The 20,349-nt window shown below is 38.6% G+C and overlaps 1 protein-coding gene, 2 non-coding genes and 1 pseudogene across 3 annotated transcripts; 2 read left to right on the top strand and 2 right to left on the bottom strand.

The window, feature by feature from the left end:
• Positions 1 to 3,936: 3,936 nt before the first annotated feature.
• LOC122653986 lies at positions 3,937 to 4,804 on the bottom strand (annotated as a pseudogene).
• A 1,935-nt stretch (positions 4,805 to 6,739) lies between these two features.
• Positions 6,740 to 6,856, top strand: LOC122657213. Its single transcript, XR_006332281.1, has one exon. It is a non-coding gene; the product is annotated as a U5 spliceosomal RNA (small nuclear RNA).
• A 3,446-nt stretch (positions 6,857 to 10,302) lies between these two features.
• On the bottom strand, positions 10,303 to 14,032 carry LOC122653983 (small heat shock protein, chloroplastic-like). Its single transcript, XM_043847956.1, has 4 exons — positions 13,768 to 14,032; positions 13,552 to 13,683; positions 10,890 to 11,090; positions 10,303 to 10,799 (listed from the first exon to the last, which is right to left on the bottom strand). Exons 1-4 carry the CDS (start codon positions 14,030 to 14,032, stop codon positions 10,303 to 10,305), a joined length of 1,095 nt encoding a protein of 364 aa, XP_043703891.1.
• Positions 13,210 to 13,325, top strand: LOC122657148. Its single transcript, XR_006332224.1, has one exon. It is a non-coding gene; the product is annotated as a U5 spliceosomal RNA (small nuclear RNA).
• Positions 14,033 to 20,349: the final 6,317 nt, after the last annotated feature.

The raw sequence follows: 20,349 nt of genomic DNA, 5'->3' as shown, positions 1-20,349 counted from the left end.
TTCATATGGGGGGTGAAATAACGACTTAACCTCCCTTGAACAGTGTGTTCGGCAGAGGGTTAGGTCGTCATTTTGCACCCCCATATGAGAGGACAATACGGTTCTATTCAGGCAGCGGACAGGAGAGAATAACGATTCGGTCTCCACTCGTTTCGATACCATGCACAAAAACATTTATTAAACAGCGGAGTCGGGTTGTCCCCCATTCTAATAATCAGAATCAAATCAGCGTAAATGGACAAATCCAATCTACACTGGATTTCTAAGGTTCATGTCGATTCTGGCCAGTTGCAAATCGATTCCAGCTTAATTGAAAACAATTGGCCGATCCCATTGCTGATTCCACATATTTGAAACCTTGGTTTGTCTGGTCTTCGTTTAATCCATCAGTCCGTATTCCGAGTGTATTGGAATTGGCCCAAGATTCACCGGTTATTTGCATAACTTCAGACCAAGATTGAACCATTTAGCAGTCAAACAATCCATTTTGTCAGGGGCTGGAGTTTTGACTCCAAAAGTGCTATTGACCGAGTTTCTCTTCCCCAGTGAGGAGAGAATCTCTATTTATTTTTAAAATTGGAGAAAGGTATTTCAAACCTAGAACAATAAGAGGTGGATATTAATGATGAATCCAAACTCAAACAATCCAAGAAGGTATTTTGGAGGCAATTTCAGAAGGAACTCTCTCCATTTTGGTTGAGAGTGACAATAGGGTGGTCATTTCTCACCTCAAGTACCCTTCGAAGCTTGCGGACCTAAAATTGTTACCTATCCTAGAGGATATTAGGCACATTATCTCTTATTTGGACAGTTGTTGTTTTGCTTTTGTTCCAAGGACTGCTAATTCCATTGCAGATTGCCTTGTCAGGAGAGTCCTATCTGTTTCGGGAAGGATGGTTTGACCTGTTTCCGATACTTGTTTATCTGAGGGCTTTGTCTCAGAATCCAGGAGTGGTTCCCGTTCTCTTCAATAAATTCCCATTCGACCAAAAAATAAATAAATAAATAAATAATAGCATCGCATCGGTGATTTTTTCTCCTATGAAGAAGAAAACTTAATCCATTAAAATGAAAAGAGAATGAAGACAACACAAGTTATAGGAGAAGGGTTCAGTCACTATCCTAGGGTTTTAAAACATTTCCATAATTATGAATGCCCACTGTTGCGCGATACCCTCTTTCGCCCATCTGAAAGCTGTAATCAAAGGATTCCCTTTCACCGTGTCTAAAGGAAAACTGTCACAAGAAAATGTTTTCTATCTCGGAGGGTTTCTATTGTCTCCTCTCCCAATAAAGGGTAGAAATGTCATTTCATAGGAATGGAGAAGAGAGATAAACACGTGGGAGAGCTAGCATAGGCCATGCTCTTGGATAGAAAACACTTCCCCCAAATTATAAATCTAAAGTCGTAATCCACTGCTTTGGTGTGTATTTGGAACGAAAACCCTAACGTCTCAAATTCATGATGTCATGAATTTTGTCTAATAATTTAAAGGGAAAAAGAAAGCTGTCAGACCACGTGCAATCTGCGTTCAAACACAAGATAGACAAAATGGTCACCTAATTCCCATGAAATGAAAATTTTCATCTCTTTTGGACACCCTAACACCTCTCATTGGCCCCACACTGGTAAGGGGCCACGCAGCATGGCAGCAATCCCCCTCCCTAACTTTATTTCCCCACCCCCCTTATTAATGGAAGTTATGATACCCCCAAAACATGTTGGTATTGGAGTGATGATGCTGCAACCGTGAAGTTCTCATCACCTTAACAAAACTCTTGAAAGGAAAGCCATCCATGAACTACATAAAGCTTCTCTTTCACAATGCAATACATAGGAGGATATTGCAGCAACCAAACTTGGCTTGGTACGTAGGCCTATTTTCAAACATTTGCAAGCTTAGCTAGAGCTCCAATTCCATGAACAGGTAACAATATTAGTCTGTTCATGCAGTAAGTAGGAGGTTGAGAATGGCGACTCAGATCCAAGAACACCAATGATCAGACCAAGCCAACAACAAGAAGTATAATGGGCTAAAGCCTGATACAACTAACATTGTTGCTGAATTGATGAGGAAGAATGCAGAGAAAAAATAAATCAATTAAAAACCAATAGGATATTCCCAATGGAAATCAATGGAATTTTGCTGCTACCCAAGTTCACAGCCGAAGAAATAGAATCTCAAGGGTATTTTTGAAAATACCAAAGAGGAATTGAATTATTCTATTTCTTTGGTTTAGTTTGGTGAGATAGCTGTAATTTTGATATATTTGTGAAGTCTTCTATATATATAGACATAAAGATTCACTAGGACAGGTGGAATAAGAGCTTAGGAAATGTCCCAAACGCATTATATATCAAAATTGGGACCGATTCACATGGCGGATTCTAAGTCATGTGTAACAACATAAATGCAAGCAAAGCATGATATGAGGACCTTTGTCTCCTCAAAGTCACATTTAAGAGATTGTGCAATCTACAATTAGTGATACTTGAGATCATACTTAAGACATTGCAATATATATATACAGTTTTATGATTATGAAAAAGCCTGCCTTCTACCGTTTAGTTTTTGTTGTTATTACTTATAAGTATTTAATGATCACATTAAAATGTGTAATGACTAATGCCGCCTATAAAGTTGTAGGGCAATTTTAGTTGGACCTTGAATTGACTATTGGGCTTATTCAATAAAGTCTAAATCTACCACATTATGGATTGTTCGTTTTGAGAAGAACAATCCATTGTATGGGTTGAAGTCACTTCAAACATTTTGATGCTCCATCCATACATTTTTATGACCATACATTCAATTTGAACTTTTGGGTGACACCATAACTAAGTGGGAGAATGAGAGCTAATGTGGCCTATACATGCCACGGAAGCATATTGCTATATGCTTCCCACTTGTCCACTAAACCCACCTTTTACTACGGTCAGAGGGAACTTATTGTTAATGGTGCTTGGAGTGTTTCCCTCATTGCCAATATATTCTCTTCCTCACTGGTGAACCAAATTTTACAAGTTTTTACCCAAAAATAATAATAATAATAATAAAATTTTACAAGTTCATTTTAACTCCAACGTAGGGAATGATCAGTGATATTGTTTTGTTTAGATTGCAACAGGGTCGGGTTGAACTAGCTTTTAAAAACCTCAACACCCTTGAGTCCACTTAGCTGGGTCCAAACCCATCCCGACTCTAGCTCTGAGCTTGAAAAATTCAATCTTGACCCGCAGAGCAGGGCAAGGCTAACCTTGAGTAGCCCTAACCATGGGGAGAGGGGGAGGGAGATGTAGGGAAGAACTGGACCAAATCTAGAAGAAGAAGAAGAAGAGGACTGGACCACGCTCAACCCAAGACCTCAACCCTGACTCGGTCCAATCTTTACCTGTCCTCAAGGCCAGGGAAACTCAACCCAAGGCCCTGTTCAGGCTTAGCCTTAGGGCAGGCTAAGACCAGCTTGGCCAACAGGGCCAAACTTGCACCCCTAGCACTACTTTTGTTTATAAGAATGGTGTTCTGTGCTGCAAGAGGTGAGGTCTTACTTTGTAAAGCTAGATTTGTCCTCATAGCTGTATCCTTTTGAGACAAGAGAAAACCACAAATCTCTTAATGTTTAAATCTTTCTTTTGTAGTTGTTCTACCGTCAACTCTGCAATTATTAGAATTCAGCAAAGGAAGGAAATTATCTGCAGTTGCTAGGTCACCAAAATTGAGCGAGAGCGATTAATGTGACAGGAGGGTATAATTAGGGTTACTGCTATTTAATAAAGGCATTTTAAGACCCACAATCGAATTAGTGAGATTAACCAACAAATTTCTAATTCAACATATCAAAAACACTAACTTGCTTGCTTGTCTATTTCAAAATCAGAGTCCAGACTCCTCCAGAGTCTATCAAAGGAAAAGGGGAAAATTTTCTCGCAGATGATTTTAATGGTTATTAACTATTGGACATTGATATCCCAGACATTAATGGAAGATGAGACCTTGGGATGGTTATGTAGAGCACACCATCTTTCACTTCCGCCTTTATCTTCTCGATTTCGATATTTATATTGTCCGGCAAAGCAAATCGACTACTGTAGCTCCCGTAGCTCTTTGCAGACCACTCTTCTTCTTCTTCTACCACATCGGCTTCTACTTGGGGACCATCAGCAGTAGATTCTTTCTTCTTCTTGGGAACCTTATCAGCCTTGACCACAAGCATCTTCTCCTCTACCCACACCTTTGACCTCGTTCTTGGTCATGCCAGGTATGTCGAATCTAATCTTGTAGTCATGCTCCCCTTCTTTGATCTCCCAAGGCGTTCTTCCTCCTCTGTAATCCCCTTCCTTCTTCAAGCTCGGCGATGGCCAAGTGCTGCTGTAAATGGAAGGGTCCTCCTCCATCATCCTTTCCATCGTTTCCCTTATCTGTTGCACTGTACTCGCTGATGGGAATCCATTCCATAGCCCTGTTCAACAATCACATTCAGAATTACTTTAATTTAATTTTTGGGCATTCTTTTCTTTTTAAAAGTTTTCTCAGCTAAATGATTACTTACCCATGGGTGCTACAGGGACGATTCTCCTCTTTGGGTGTCGCTGTTGTTGTCGTTGTGTGTTTTGATGCTTGCTTGCTCTCCGCAAGTGATCGAGGTTGTCTCTCCCTTCTCCTGCTGCCATTGCCTTGACATTGTTCCCACCACTTCTACCGGTCAGTCTGAGAAGGGATGGAAATCCAGGCTTAAAACCTATGCTTTTCTCTGGTGCAAACGGAAGGGAGACGCTGAGGTTGGATAAAGATGATGAAGACATAATAAATTTTTTCTTCCTTTTTTTGGATTTGGGATTTGGGTTTTTAACGAAAGATATCAATTACAATCTGAACAGAACAACTGGTTATACAAGTGAAAGGGGGTTCGATTTCGAATCCTCAGGTTTCTAGAGAGTCTTCCAAAATTCCAGATAGAGTATGTAAAGGTAAAACATGACACGATAAGATCAATTTCTCTGAACATTTTTATCTGATTAGTGCACCGCTCCAAGTGTCTAATGGAATCTGTTACTTCCACGGCTTTAATCTTAGGTTCACAAACCTTTCTTAGGATTTTTGTATATTCCAAAATACCCTCTTGATACCAATTCTTGTCCTCTCCTGTCTCACAGTGAATGAGATTCCATTCCCCATGGGCCATGGATAGGAGGAAATTCAATCCATAAACATATAACAGAAGGGAAAAAAAAAAACACTAAAACATAGTGTGGCCCTACACCCAGACAGGTGAGACGAGAAATGATCACTCTACCCCCATAAAATGTAAAAATTTTAATCAAGTCGATGTTTTTACACATGCTCCCATTGGCTTTCATGATGACACAAGGTGTTTTTTTTTCCTTCATGAAAGTATAATCATACAAACCACACATCAACCCCATAAGGTTAACAGACTTTTAGGACCATGGAATGGGTAGATATACACAACACACACACCACACAAGGGTTGTTATGCTCTAATCATACATGAATTGACTAGACATTCAAGATCAAATCCCTTGGTGATATTTTTATTGATGATATTGTGTTAGTAGATGAATCAAAAGGATGGATAAATGCCAACTTGGAATTGTAGAGATCGATCTTTGAATTAGAAAGTTTTAAAATAAATAGAACAAAAATAGAAACTACAGTGTATAACTTTAATAGATAAGTGGAGAGATGCATCTTAACTTCCTAAGTATTGCGTCATCAACAAATTTCTTTAAAACTAAAAAATATATAAAAGACAATCATATGACCGACAATAATATATGGAACTGAATGTTGTGTAGTAAAAAAACAAATATTGATAAATTAACTGTGTAGTTGAGATGAAGATATTAAGATAGATGAGTGGTAAAACTAAAAAAACTAAATTAAAAAATAAATAACTTAAAGCTTAATTTAGAATAACTCCGATACATGATAAATTACGAAAATATTATTTAAGGTGATATAGACATATGTACTGAAGGTCTCTAAATGCTCTAATACAGAGGAGCAATCTGACTCATATTTTGTCAAGCTTGCATAATTTTAAGTCTAGGTTGTTAAATAATTTATTCCTTTCGGGTGCTACAAAACATCATGGTTCTATCGTTGTCCTATAGCTTCTATTTTTTTAGTCCATTCCCTTTTGAAACCTCTTGAACGCTTGGCACTCTTGAAAGCTAAGCTACTGATACTATCCTTATTGTACTCTTTTTTGCTTTCTTACACAAAGAAGGGGATTGTGATCCTCTACAGTGCGTTGCTTGTAGCGGCCAAAGCCTTAACCCTGCTCGGACAAGACGCTCGGATAGGGGTAAGGCAGTTATTACGCCACACTTCATCAGTGCGCGGCTCTAACCGCTACGGACAGACACGCCGTAGAAGATCTGGATTGCAAAGTAAGTTAAATTCTAGTTGTTTCCGCAATTAAAACCACTTCAATTTGTCAAAAAGCATGGCATCTTACGGAGACATTGCTACAAATGGAATTGGAATCAGATAGGTCGTGTTTCAGCATCAGAATTGAAACCAAACTTCGATCCTAGCAAGGGTGTCAGTGGTGAGTGGCCGCTCAAGTGATGGGCGTAAAGATGAGTTGGTAGAGAAGACTACGGTGAAGAGAGAAAATGGAAGAAGGAAATAGTCCCACATCGTAAATGAGAAGCAGCTCACCCCTCAGATGACACTATTTATTAGCCACTCCTATGCTTCACAATCCACGCAGCCGCGCGGTGAGCACAGAGCGAACTATTCTTTCGCCTTTTACTAAAGAATACCGTGTGCTCGCCGTACAAAGCGGCATACGCCAATTTTTGCGAGGGTTTTCGTACAGAGAACCCTACAAAATTAATTCCCAAAGTTTTTCATCTTTAAAGGCTTCTAAGCGGCGTCCTTCCATTGTCGGTTTGACCCAAAATAGAAAAGGAAATTCAATTAACACCTCAAAAAAATTTATTTTGCTAATGTATTACAGATGCAGAGTTCTAGTAAAGAGAAGGAAAATTTGTTGCAGAGAGATGATGTGTAATGGCGCTAAGTGGAAGATGAACCCTTGAAAATGGTTATGTAGAGCGCACCATCTTTCATTTCTGCCTTTATCTTCTCGATTTCGATATTATCCGGCAAAGCAATTCGTCTGAGGAAGCTCCCGTAGCTCTTTGCAGACCACTCTTCCTTCTCCTCCATAATCCTTTCCATCGTCTATTGCACTGTTCAACAATCAAATTCAGGACAATTATGGTCATTCTCTTCTCACTTCTCGTAAATCTTTTCGGTTATATTATTACTTACCAATGGGCCCTCCTCCTACAGGGGTGACTCTTCTTTTGCTGTTGACGGTGTTGTGTGCTTTGATGTTTGCTTGTTCTCCGTATCTGATCGAGGTTGTCTCTTCTTTCTCCTGCTTCCATGGCCTTGTTACCGTTCCCATAACTTCTATGGTTCGATCTGAGAAGAGATGGACTTCCGGTGGTACAGGGAAGCTTAGAACCAGTGTTTATCTCTGGTGCAAATGGAAGCGAAACGCTAAGATTTGAGAAAGATGACGAAGACATAATAAGTATTTCTTTTTTCTACCTTTTTTTTGTGGATTTGGGATTTGGATTTCTAAGAAACGAAATCAGAATCTCAGAAGAACCAGCAACGAAAAGGGTATGAATCCTCCACAACTGGGTTATACAAGTGAAGGCTTTGGGTTTCTAGATTCCTCCAGAATTCCAAATTAGAGTGAGGTAAGCTGAAGATAAGATCATTTTCACTTTTGAACATCTGTGTCCTATTGCTGCATCGCTCACAATACCGCCATGTGCCACACCTGGAATCGGCTGGACTGGGAGTCTGGGACAGTCTGTGTCTCTCTCTCTTGATTAAGGGTATCAATTATGGATCAGAATTGGATCGTAATCAACCCACCCATCCAATAGATTATTGGTTCAATTTCAGATTTATCAGTAAGTTATTGGTTCGCTTTCGAATTTACCAATTAGAAATCGGTTGAACCAGTACAAATTCACATCCGAACCCTTTTGTGTTGGGATATTTTTGAGAGAACGAAAAGTAAAGATGAGTTGATAGTTTGTCTATTGATTTGGTCGAGAAATAATAGAAAAAGAAAATAATCCCACATCGGAAACATGAAGCAACTGAAAACACTCCAATGACTATTTAATAGCCTAGCAATCCCGAAACAATCATTTAGCACAAAGAGCCGAATTTGTACATGAGAACGAGCTTAATGAGTCATCATTTTCTAGAAGCATAATTCTTTGTATTAATAATTTATCGATCTGAGAATGTGAGAATAACCATATTTTGGAAGAACTGTGTTTCGAGTAAATGTTGTCATATTTAGCTCAATAACATCATTTACTGCAAAAACACAAATTTTGTGATGGTGCTCTTAGAAGAGAGCACACCATCTTTCACTTTGGCTAAGAATTTTTGTGATGGTGTTATTAGTAGAGCAAACCATCGTTCACTTCCGCCTTTATAAGGTAATGAAGAAAACAACTAATTAAGGGGTGCCGTCCAATTGGGAAAAATGTCTACTTTGTTCCCTGTTCAGCCCAGTTCCGCAATGCCTTTAATAAAGGAGAGGTGGACCTCAGCCGGGTGGGGGTAGGGTGGTCATTACATTTTTTTTTGTTAGGGGCATTGGGAAACTGACTGGGCAGCGGATAAAGATCCGTCCAAATGGAAGTAGCGTTAGAAGGTGTTTGGCAAGCTCTAGTTCCAATATGATTAAGGGTGTCAATTTGGGACTAGAATCGGGAACCGTTCCAATACCGTCCCGCTAAAACCCGGTATTGGACCATCCCATTAGTAAATGGGACGATACTGGTATCTGATTTTGGTACCGAATGATAAACGGGACGGGACGGTTCTGGGACGAGATTCCCAACGGTACCAGTACCGAAATACCAATTAGGTACCGGATGTTACCGAAACTACTAGTACCGTTTAAAAAGAAAGAGTATATAAGATCTTAAAAAAAAAAAAAAAAAGGGGTATAAGAATTATTAAAATTTCACTAATTATCTTTTGAATACGAAGAAAAATAACAAGTCAATAGTCGTAGCTTGAAGTCTCTCCTCATAGAATCTGCTATAGTTCTACTCCTTCCTCCCTCCTCCCTACTCCCTCCTCCCTCAACCAACTACATCTACCAGGTTCTCTCTTTTTGCACTTCGTACCATACTACCATGTGACATGTGTGATAAATAGAGTTTTGTTTGGAAAAATCAAAGAGGAAACACAATGGGATTCTTCCATTTTGTAGGACGTCTCTAGATTTAAAAAATATGAGAAGCTTATTACATGTGATCTTAGGGAGTTTGAATAAGTAAAACTATGGTTTCATATTAAATTGCTTTACAAATGGCAGTAGACAACTTAGATTTCATGATAGTGAAAAAATTCCACAATACTAATAAACCCATCTTGTTAGAAAAGTTTAAACTTTTTCTCCTTTTTCTACATTGCCTAGAACCGTTTAAGAACCGGTATCATCCAGTCCCGCTAGTAATCGGGACTGGGATCTAGGCTTGATCCCGTTAACTAAATGGGACGGTACTGGGATTGACACTTTTAGTATCGGTACCAGTACCGTCTCGTCCCAAATATCGGGAACCATCCCAATTGACACCCTTAAATATGATATCAATAATTTTGAAGGCAAAACGTCTGATACGACCTTCGATTTTAAAATTGGCCAATACTTGACCCAATACCATACACTAAAACTATGATTGGGAGAGAACCAAAAAGTGATTTGATCAGACACAACAACCATATATAGCTTATTCACATTCATTCATGAATTTAGTTAACGAAATCATAGTCACCAATCGTATCAAGCCGTATAGTTGCAAGAGGTGAGGTCTTACTTTGTAAAGCTAGATTTGTCCTCATGGCTGTATCCTTTTGAGACGAGAGAAAACCACAAATCTCTTATGTTTAAATCTTTCTTTTGTAGTTGTTCTACCGTCAACTCTGCAATTATTGAAATTCAGCAAAGGAAGGAAGTTATCTGCAGTTGCTAGGTCACCAAAATTGAGCGAGAGCGATTAATGTGACAGGAGGGTATTATTAGGGTTACTGCTATTTGATGAAGGCATTTTAAGACCCACAATCGAATTAGTGAGATTAACCAACAAATTTCTAATTCAACATATCAAAAACACTAACTTACTTGCTTGTCTATTTCAAAAGCAGAGTCCAGACTCCTCCAGAGTCTATCAAAGGAAAAGGGGAAATTTTTCTCGCAGATGATTTTAATGGTTATTAACTATTGGACATTGATATCCCAGACATTAATGGAAGATGAGACCTTGGGAATGGTTATGTAGAGCACACCATCTTTCACTTCCGCCTTTATCTTATCGATTTCGATATTTATATTGTCCGGCAAAGCAATTTGACTGCTGTAGCTCCCGTAGCTCTTTGCAGACCGCTCTTCTTCTTCTTCTTCCACATCGGCTTCTACTTGGGAACCATCAGCAGTAGATTCTTTTTTCTTCTTATTGGGAACCTTATCAGCCTTGTCCATCTTCTCCTCTGACCACACCTTGACGTCGTTCTTGGTCATGCCAGGTATGTCGAATCTAATCTTGTAGTCGTGCTCCCCTTCTTTGATCTCCCAAGGCGTTCTTCCTCCTCTGTAATCCCCTTCCTCTTTCAAGCTCGGCGATGGCCAAGTGCTGCTGTAAATGGAAGGGTCTTCCCCGATCATCGTTTCCATTATCTGTTGCACTGTACTAGCTGACGGGAACCCATTCCGTAGCCCTGTTCAACAATCACATTTAGAATTACTTTAATTTAATTTTTGGGCATTCTTTTCTTTTTAAAAAATTTCTCAACTAAATTATTACTTACCCATGGGTGCTACAGGGGCGATTCTCCTCTTTGGGTGTCTCTGTTGTTGTCGTTGTGTGTTTTGATGCTTGCTTGCTCTCCGCAAGTGATCGAGGTTGTCTCTTCCTTCTCCTGCTGCCATGGCCTTGACATTGTTCTCACCACTTCCCCCGGTCAGTCTGAGAAGGGACGGAACTCCAGGCTTAAAACCTGTGCTTTTCTCTGGTGGAAACGGAAGGGGGACGCTGAGGTTGGATAAAGATGACGAAGATATAATACATTTTTTCTTCCTTTTTGGATTTAGAATTTGGGTTTTTAACGAACAATCTGAACAGAACAACTGGTTATACAAGTGAAAGGGGGTTCGATTTCGAATCCTTAGGTTTCTAGAGAGTCTTCCAAAATTCCAGATAGAGTGAGTATGTAAAGGTAAAACATGACAAGATCAATTTCTCTGAACATTTTTATCTGATTAGTGCCCCGCTCCAAGTGTCCAATGGAGTCTGTCACTCGTCAAAATGGACGAGACGATACCGCCATGCCCCCAAACCCCTCCAACCTTTGGAAACTCATAACGCCACGGCTTTAATCCTAGGGATCACAAACCCCTCTGTATATTTCAAAATACTCTCATGAGTCGTGATACCCATTCTCGCCCTCTTCCGTCTGGCAGGGAATGAGATTGTGGAGGAAACTCGGTCCATAAACATATAACGGAAGAAAAAAAAAATTTGAAAAATAATGTGGCCCTACATTCACCCAGACACGAGGGATCGGAAATGATCACCCTGACCCCATGAAATGTAAAAATTTCAACCATATTGATGTTTTTGCATATTCTCCCATTGGCTTTCATGGTAACATAAGGTTTTTTTTTTTTTTTTTAATGAAAGTATAGTCATACAAACCACACACCAATCCCAAAAAATTAATCGATTTTTAGAACCGTGGAATGGTGGATATACACAACACACACCATACAAGGATTGTTATGCTCTAATCATACATGAATTGCCTAGATACATTCAAGATCAAATCCCTTCGTTATATTTTTATTGATGATATTGTGTTAGTGGATAAATAAAAAAGATGGATAAATACCACCTTGGAATTGTGGATATCGATCTTTGAATTAGAAAGTTTTAAAATAAATAGAACAAAAAATAGAAGCTACAGTGTATAACTTTAATAACAATAGGACATATTGTGGTGGTGAAAATTGATGATCATAGATACTGAAGAGATATTTTAGGTATTGGACTTAATCATAAATAAAAAATAAGATTTAGAGGATGATATTGCACAGAGATTTAAAATAGGATAGATAAGTGGAGAGATGCATCTTAAGTGTTGCGTGATTGACAATTCCTTTAAAACTAAAAGAAATATGTTATAAGACAATCATACGACCGACAATAATATATAGAACTGAATGTTGCGTAATAAAAAAACAAATATTGATAAATTAACTCTGTAGTTGAAATGAAAATATTAAGATAGATGAGTGATAAAACTAAAAAAGATAAATTAAAAAATGAACAACTTAAAACTTAATCTAGAGTAACTCCGATACATGATAAATTACGAAAAAATGATTTGAGGTGACATGGACATATGTAATGAAGGCCTTTAGATGCTTTAATACAGAGGAGTGATCTGATTCATATTTTGTTAAGCTTGCATTATTTTAAGTCCAGGTTCTTAAATAATTCATTCCTTTCAAGTGCTACAAAACATCTTGGTTTTATCGTTGTCCTATAGCTTCTATTTTTTTAGCCCATTCCCATCTGAAGCTTTTTACACTGAAGTGGAATGCTTTGCACTCTTGAAAGCTAAGCTATTGATACTATCCTTATTATACTCTTTTTAGCTTTCTTGCACAAAGTAGGGGATTGTGATCCTCTACAGTCTGCTACCCGTTTGTAGCGGTCATAGCCTTAGCCCCCGCTCGGGCAGGGATAAATCGATCATTGCACCATACCTCATCAGTGCACGCTCTGACCGCTACGAATAGGTGCATCATAGAAGATCTGGGTTGCAAAATAGGTTAAATTCTGGTTGTTTCCGCAATTAAAGCCGCTTTACGAAGACATTGCTGCAAAAGGAATTGGTATCAGATAGGTCGTATTTCAGCATCAGAATTGAAACCAACTTCGATCCAAGCAAGTGTGTCAGTGGTGAGTGGCCGCTCAAGTGATGGGAGTAAAGATGAGTTGGTAGAGAGTACTAATCTGAAGAGAGATAATAGAAGAAGGAAATAGTCCCACATCGTAAACGAGAAGCAGCTGACCCCTCAGATGACACTATTTAATAGCCACTCCTAAGTTCTTACAAATTACGCAGCCGCGCGGTGAGCACAGAGCGAACTATTCTTTCGCCTTTTACTAAAGAATACCGTGTGCTCGCCGTACAAAGCGGCATACGCTAATTTTTGCGAGGGTTTTCGTATGGAGAATCCTACAATATAAATGTCTAAAGATTTTCATCTTTATGGGCTTCCAAGCTTTCTAAGTTCTACACAAAATATAAAATCATATGCAGTCAAAGCCCTAACTTTTTTTTCTTATATATTATAAGACGCAGAGTTCTAGTAAACAGATACAGGAAATTTGCTTGCAGAGAGATGATGTGTAATGGCGGTAAGTGGAAAATGAGCCCTTGGAAATGGTCATGTAGAGCGCACCATCTTTCATTTCTGCCTTTATCTTCTCGATTTCGATATGATCCGGCAAAGCAATTCGTCTGAGGAAGCTCCCGTAGCTCTTTGCAGACCACTCTTCCTTCTCCTCCATAATCCTTTCCATCGTCTGTTGTACTGTTCAACAATCAAATTCAGAACAATTATGGCCATTCTCTTCTTTCACTTCTCGTAAATCTTTTCAGGTATACTATTACTTACTAATGGGCGCTCCTGCTACAGGGGCGAATCTCTTCTTTTGCTGTTGATCGTGTTGTGTGCTTTGATGCTTGCTTGCTCTCTGCATCTGATCGAGGTTGTTTCTTCTTTCTCCTGCTTCCATGGCCTTGTTACCGTTCCCATAACTTCTATGGTTCGATATGAGAAGAGATGGAGTTCCGGTGGTACAGGGAAGCTTAGAACCAGTGTTTATCTCTGGTGCAAATGGAAGGGAAACGCTAAAATTTGAGAAAGATGACAAAGACATAATAAGTAGTTATTTTTCTACCCTTTTTTTGGATTTGGAATATGGATTTCTAAGAAACGAAATCGAAATCAGAATCTCAGAAGAACCAGCAACGACTAAAAGGAATGAATCCTCCACAACTCGGTTATACAAGTGAAGGCTTTGGGTTTCTAGAGTCCTCCAGAATTCCAGATTAGAGTGAGGTAAGCTGAAGATAAGATCATTTTCACTTTTGAACATCTGTGTCCTATTGCTGCACCGCTCCAAGTGTTCTAATGGAGTCTGTCAGTGCGGAGACAATCCTGCCATGTGCTACACCTGGAATCAAAGATGAGTTGGTAGTTTGTCTATTGATTCGGTGGAGAAATAATAGAAGAAGGAAATAATCCCACATCGGAAACCCAAGCAACTCAAAACACTCCAATGACTATTTAATAGCCTAGCAGTTTTAAAGCAAGTAGATAGTACAGATTTCTGATTTTGTATTTGAACGAGCTTAATGAGTCATCATTTGCTTGAAGCGTAGTTCTTCAAGAATACCTATTTTTTTTAAATAACTATGCTTCCAGTAAATGTTGTCTGATTGAGTTCAATGAGATCTTTTACTCCAAAAACACATTTTGTGATGGTGCTCCTATAAGAGCACACCATTTTTCACTTTCACTAAGAATATTTGTGATGGTATTATCCATAGAGCAAACAATCTCTCACTTCCACCTTTATAAGGTAATGAACAAAACAACTAGTTAAGGGGTGCCGTCCAATTGGGAAAATTGTCTCCTTCGTTCCCTACTAAGTCAGTTCTGTAGTGCCTCTAATAAAGGGCAGGTAGACCTCACCCCGGCAAGGGTAGGATGGTCATTGCACCTCCCTTTGTTAGGGTTATTGGGAAACTGGTCGGTAGGGAATTGGATGGGATAAAGATTCGTCCAAATAGAAACTGCGTCAGAAGATGTTTGGCAAGCTCTGGTTCCAATATGATATCAATATCTTTGAAGGCAAAACGTCTGATATGACTTTTGATTTTGAAACTGGCCAATACCTGATCCAATACCATACACTAAAACTATGATTGGGAGAGAACCAACAAGTGATTTGATCAGACACAACATCCAGGAAGATTTCCGCTGGCAATGGGAAACCTGTGACATTTTACATGACATGTAGTTGATTCACATTCATTCATGAATTTAGTTAACGAAATCATCGTCACCGATACTGATACATATCAATCGTATCAAGCCATATAGGCATCAAATTCAGATCAAAACAACATTTGGCCATAACCGATACCAACATAGATCGACCTATACGACTTATTCGAACGATTCCTAAAACCATATGCATTCAGTGCCATCGGAGAGCCAGCTTCAAGAAAGAGTGATGATGGACAAAGAGAGGAGCCTCCCTTTTAGAAAATTGATACCTACCACAGTAAAAGCCAAAGATGAAATCACCTTATCTGCCTTGCCCCTTAATCGAGGTGACAACATAAATACAACTACTTGTTCAGTTGGTTGGTGCCTTGCCAGTAGATTGCAGGTTCTCTACTCTCCTGCCTTCATCTTGTGCCATAAAACACCCTCATTCCCGCTCTCATGCAGATGTAATTAAAGTCTCATTAGATAAAATAGACAAAAGAAAAAATCATATTAGTTACTTGATTGATCGTAAAAAAAATAAAATAATATAAATATATTTATAATTTTTATTTTTTGTCTCTTGACTTATTTAAAAAAAATATTTAATACATGAGTAAGATTGTCATTTTACATGGACAATGACAGTTTTTGAAAATGAAATAATGATAAGACACTTTCAACTTCTAATGGAATTCCCTTTTTTATCCTTAACTAAAATAACTTATTAGAATCAAACAAGGGGTAAAAAAATAAGGTTATACACTTGTTGTAACCAACCTTGGTTAAGTTCCTCCAACGCCCTTGATAGTTGGATTGAATTCCCCTTCAACCATGGTAAAGAAGAAATTCTTTCACCGTGACTTTTGGTGCCATAGAATTTCAACCGGTCACAACAAGATTATCCCTATGCCCTTGATAGCTGGATTGAGTTTCCCTTCAAACATGATGAAGGATTGCATTAGGAGGAGTAAGGTGAAAGTATAATGATGATACAAGACTCCAATTATGGATCATATCACAAGTGATTTTTTTTTTTTAATAGATATCATAAGTGATTTTTACTTCTCTAAGGGTGAAAGAAAAATAAATCCATGATAACCTTCAAATAAACTCAACTTATCTATATCATCATCTAATCATCTATTACACGTTATACTCTCATCCACCGGTTTAACTCACAATTCAATCATATTTTCTTGATTTCGATTCAATTCAAGATACAATAAATACAAATCAAAATCGAATCCAAAGAAAATACTTTTTCATAATCTCAAATTGAAAGAATCTTATCGGTTCCTATTTGATTTCATATTTGTATATTGTCCTAGTAATCCAATTTAACTTAATTATTTTCAATCGATTCGTTTTATCAATTCATACAATACTTAAGAATGTCTCGTACTGACTTTACAAAGCAAGACATGAAAGAAGAAACAAGTAGAATTGCAAAAGAAGAAACAGGAGAATTGGTAATCAACGACGGAGGCGGAATAGACAAATTTTTTTTAAAAAAAATGCAGTCTTAGAACTATCTCATGGTATAGCTTTCTAGAGTTTAACATAGTTAGACTTGGTTTGAATTTGACTTGTATGGCTTACACTTCAATCAGTTCAGTTCGATTCAAATAGACAATTTTTAGCTTAAAACCGAAAACGAAATAAATAAAATTTCAATTTTCAAAACTAAAAGTGAATCAATATTTTCACGTTCTAAATTAACACACTTATCATTTTATTTTTTATAATCCAAGAGAAAATTATAATTAAGGAAATAGGACAAATAAAATACATCATAACTCTCCTGTCTGTGTTGGATACTTTGGAGAGAAGTAAAGATAAGTAAGGAGAGAGAAAAGAATAGAAGAAGGAAATAATCCCACATCGAAAACGAGAAGCAACTCAAACGCTCCAATGACTATTTAACAGCCCAAGTAAATAGTAAGTCGAGCAGCTCTTAAGTGAGCACTGAACGGGCATGGAGTTCTGAAGTTGTATCAGAGAACAAATTTAATGAGTTACCATTTGCTTGATGCATAGTTTTTCGTGGTTTGGAATTTTGAGAAGGTATTTTAAAAAAAAATTATACATCAAGCAAACGAAATCTCATCAAGTCTTCTTAGTAGAGCATACCATCTTTCACTTCAGCCTATGCAAATGGAAGGGAAACGCTGAGGATTGTTGGAATTTGGATTTCTGGTGAACGAAATCAGAATCTCAGAACTAACAAACTCTATAAGGTACGAACAAAACAACTGATTATACAAGTGATGGGATTGGATTTCCAACTCATTTCACTCTGACATTCTTTATTCGATTGCTGCACCGCTCCAGGTGTTCTAATGGAGTTGTCAGAGGGAAGGCAATACCGTCATGTGCCTCCAAATTCCTCCACATTGGAAACACAGACTCCACGATTCGGCATCATAGCTGTCTACATATCAAGACAATGTTGATCCACATCACATCTCTCTCTCTCGATCTATGTTGATGGAAGGAAGACTTCAGATGATGATGCTTGCAGGCTTGCACTCTCTCCTCCACCATAGGTCAAGCAAATTTGCTGAGGGTTTCAAAAATCGGATTGGATCTTACTCAGGATTTGAAAAATAGAGTGGGGTTAGCTAATTAAGGGTGATCCAAATGAAAATCGGCTAAGGCCAATCCAGATTTCGGCCTATTCAGATCCGACCATGTTGTTCAGAAGCTAGGGTTAGGAACGTAGATGTTTCTAGCCAATTTCCTTCGATTCCGGGTGATCCAGATCGGACAGATCCTATATGGAACTAAGTTAGCGTGTTTTTTTTTTCTTAAAACTAATTTCCACCGATTCCAGCCAATTCGAATTAGATCGATCCTTTTTTTTCACCCTTTGGGTGCATTGGGTATGCCCTTTTGTAATGAGAAAGCGAGGAGTAAACTACAAGGATGGAAACAAAAATTGCATTCACACATTGGCAAATAAGTAATGCTTAAATCAGTGGCCATGTCCATGAACAATTTCACCGCTTCTCACTTCAAATTACCCGTCTCCCATCACTTTAAGCTTCAAAAAACCGCCACTCAATTTTTTTCGGGGAGGTAAAGAGGATAAAAGATCCTTTTGTTTGATCTATTGGAGTAGGCTTTGTCTCTCTAAGGTGAAGGGAGGATTGGAGGATCGATCCATCATCAAATTGGACGAAATTTATTAAGCAAATCTACTATCCAAATACTGAGTTCCTCCAAGCCGCCTTAGGTTCGAGACCCACACCCACATGGGTGTGGCGAAGCATCATTGAAGGCAGAAAAATTCTTCACTTGGGCTTACTTTGGGTTGTTGGTATCAGAGAGAGTATTCACGTATGGGAACACTATTAGATCCCCTACTCTTCATCCTTTAAAGTTCAACCATCCATACCTTAGGGAGAAAAGATGGATCCTTGTATCTGATCTCATTGATCAACAAAACAGAATATAGAAAGAAGGGACGTTGGCCGAGCTTTTTCACCCTTTGGGTGCATTAAAAAAATGTATTATATTCGATGAACTCAGCTTACCACTTCATATGTAATCAAATAGCAGAGCGTGTTCAGATGGTCTCGCAAGATGTCGTGCTCCAATCGATCCCTGCTGCCCTCGATGTGTTGGAGACCATGAATCTGTAGGCCACATTCTAGCTTCTTGACTATCCCTTCGCTCGGGCAGTCTGGTTCGGATCACGGCTTTCATTCATCTCTCCTAATCTTGACCTCCAACTGCCTAACTTTATTCAGAATTGGGGATCCAGACGTGCCTCCTTCGTTTGTTGAAATTTGTGGTATGAATTCCTGAGGAGGTTATTAGAAAGCATGATTGGAGTTTGAGGAATTCTGCAACTCCTCCACCAACACTGGAAATATGCAGCTGCCCATTGCCCCCAACCATCTTGACAGGGCCATCTCCTATTTAGGCTCCTCTTCCCACGGTTTTTAAACTTAATTCTGATGCGTAGCTCTGGAATGACAAAAGGGACGCATGGAATATAATATCCCAACTCTCAAGAGGTCCAAATAGCAGTCATCTCCGAACCTTGTTCTTTCTCGTCCATTCTTCAGGGAAAGTAATGGCTATAAGAGTTGGATTGCTGGGGACAAAGTGGTGGTGAAAATGTGAAATCAGACAACCTCAAGTTGGTTTCTCTCCTTACCAACGACTTACTTCCCACTTGTACTCTGTTTCCTTCCATCATATATCAAGGGAGATTAACAACGTGGCTGACTCCCTAGTTTGGAATGCTTTGTCCTTGGTGCGCAGGACATCATGCCACATTTCTATTCCTTGGTTGTGCTAGTCACACCTTAATAAAAAGACTTCCTTGCAACCCCGTCCCCCTCTTAAAAAAATATAGCTACAATACACATCCAACAGGAACAGCCCAAGAAGCCGAGGCAAGAGCTATCCAATAAGGGCTCCATAAAGCAAGTATTGAGAGCAAAGATTTAGGAATCAACTTATACCAGGTTGCTATCGGATCAGTGATACGATACGAACAGATGGTAAAATAATCAAAAAATAATATAATATCAATATCTTTGAGGGCAAAAACATCCATTACGATCTGATAAATATCGATTCAAAACTGGCTGATAACAGATCCGATACCATGCACTAAAACTATGATTGGGAGAGGACCAGAAAGAGTATTGATCAGGCGCAACATCCATAAGCTGCTCATCTTTGATCAGGAAGATTTCCACTGGCCATGGTAAACATGCGACATTTTACATGACATGTAGCTGAAACAGACTCGGTTGATTCACATTCATTCATGGATTTAGTGAACGATATTGTCATCACCGATACTGATACGTATCAATCATATCAAGCCATATAGATACCAAATTCAAATCAAAACAACATTTTTTTATTAAAAAATACCACATCCATACTGTACTAACTGATAACAGCCATTACAGATACCAACACAAATCAACTTGTACAACTTATCTGATAATTTTTTCACCATGGCTTTCGGTACCGTAGGACTGCAACTGGTCACAACAAGATTATCCCTATGCCCCTGATAGCAGGATTGAGTTTCCCTTCAACCATGATGAAGGATTGCATTAGGAGGGGTAAGTTGAAAGTACAATGATATGACAAAGGACTCCAATTATGGATCATATCACAAGTGGTTCTTTTTTTTGTTTTTTGATTGATTATCACAAGTGATTCTTT

This window comes from Telopea speciosissima, chromosome 3 (assembly GCF_018873765.1).
Source record: "Telopea speciosissima isolate NSW1024214 ecotype Mountain lineage chromosome 3, Tspe_v1, whole genome shotgun sequence".
Classification (NCBI taxonomy): domain Eukaryota; kingdom Viridiplantae; phylum Streptophyta; class Magnoliopsida; order Proteales; family Proteaceae; genus Telopea; species Telopea speciosissima.
This window is presented reverse-complemented; position numbering and strand designations above follow the sequence as displayed.

Excerpts from the sequence above, each read along its gene's own strand:
- LOC122653983 (XM_043847956.1), bottom strand. The coding sequence starts at position 14,032 with ATGTCTTTGTCATCTTTCTCAAATTTTAGCGTTTCCCTTCCATTTGCA. Across the intron at positions 13,684-13,767 it reads TGTAGCAGGAGCGCCCATTA|TACAACAGACGATGGAAAGG; the intron begins GTAAGTAATAGT and ends ATTGTTGAACAG. Across the intron at positions 11,091-13,551 it reads AAAGGCAGAAATGAAAGATG|AGAAAAGCACAGGTTTTAAG; the intron begins GTGCGCTCTACA and ends CGTTTCCACCAG.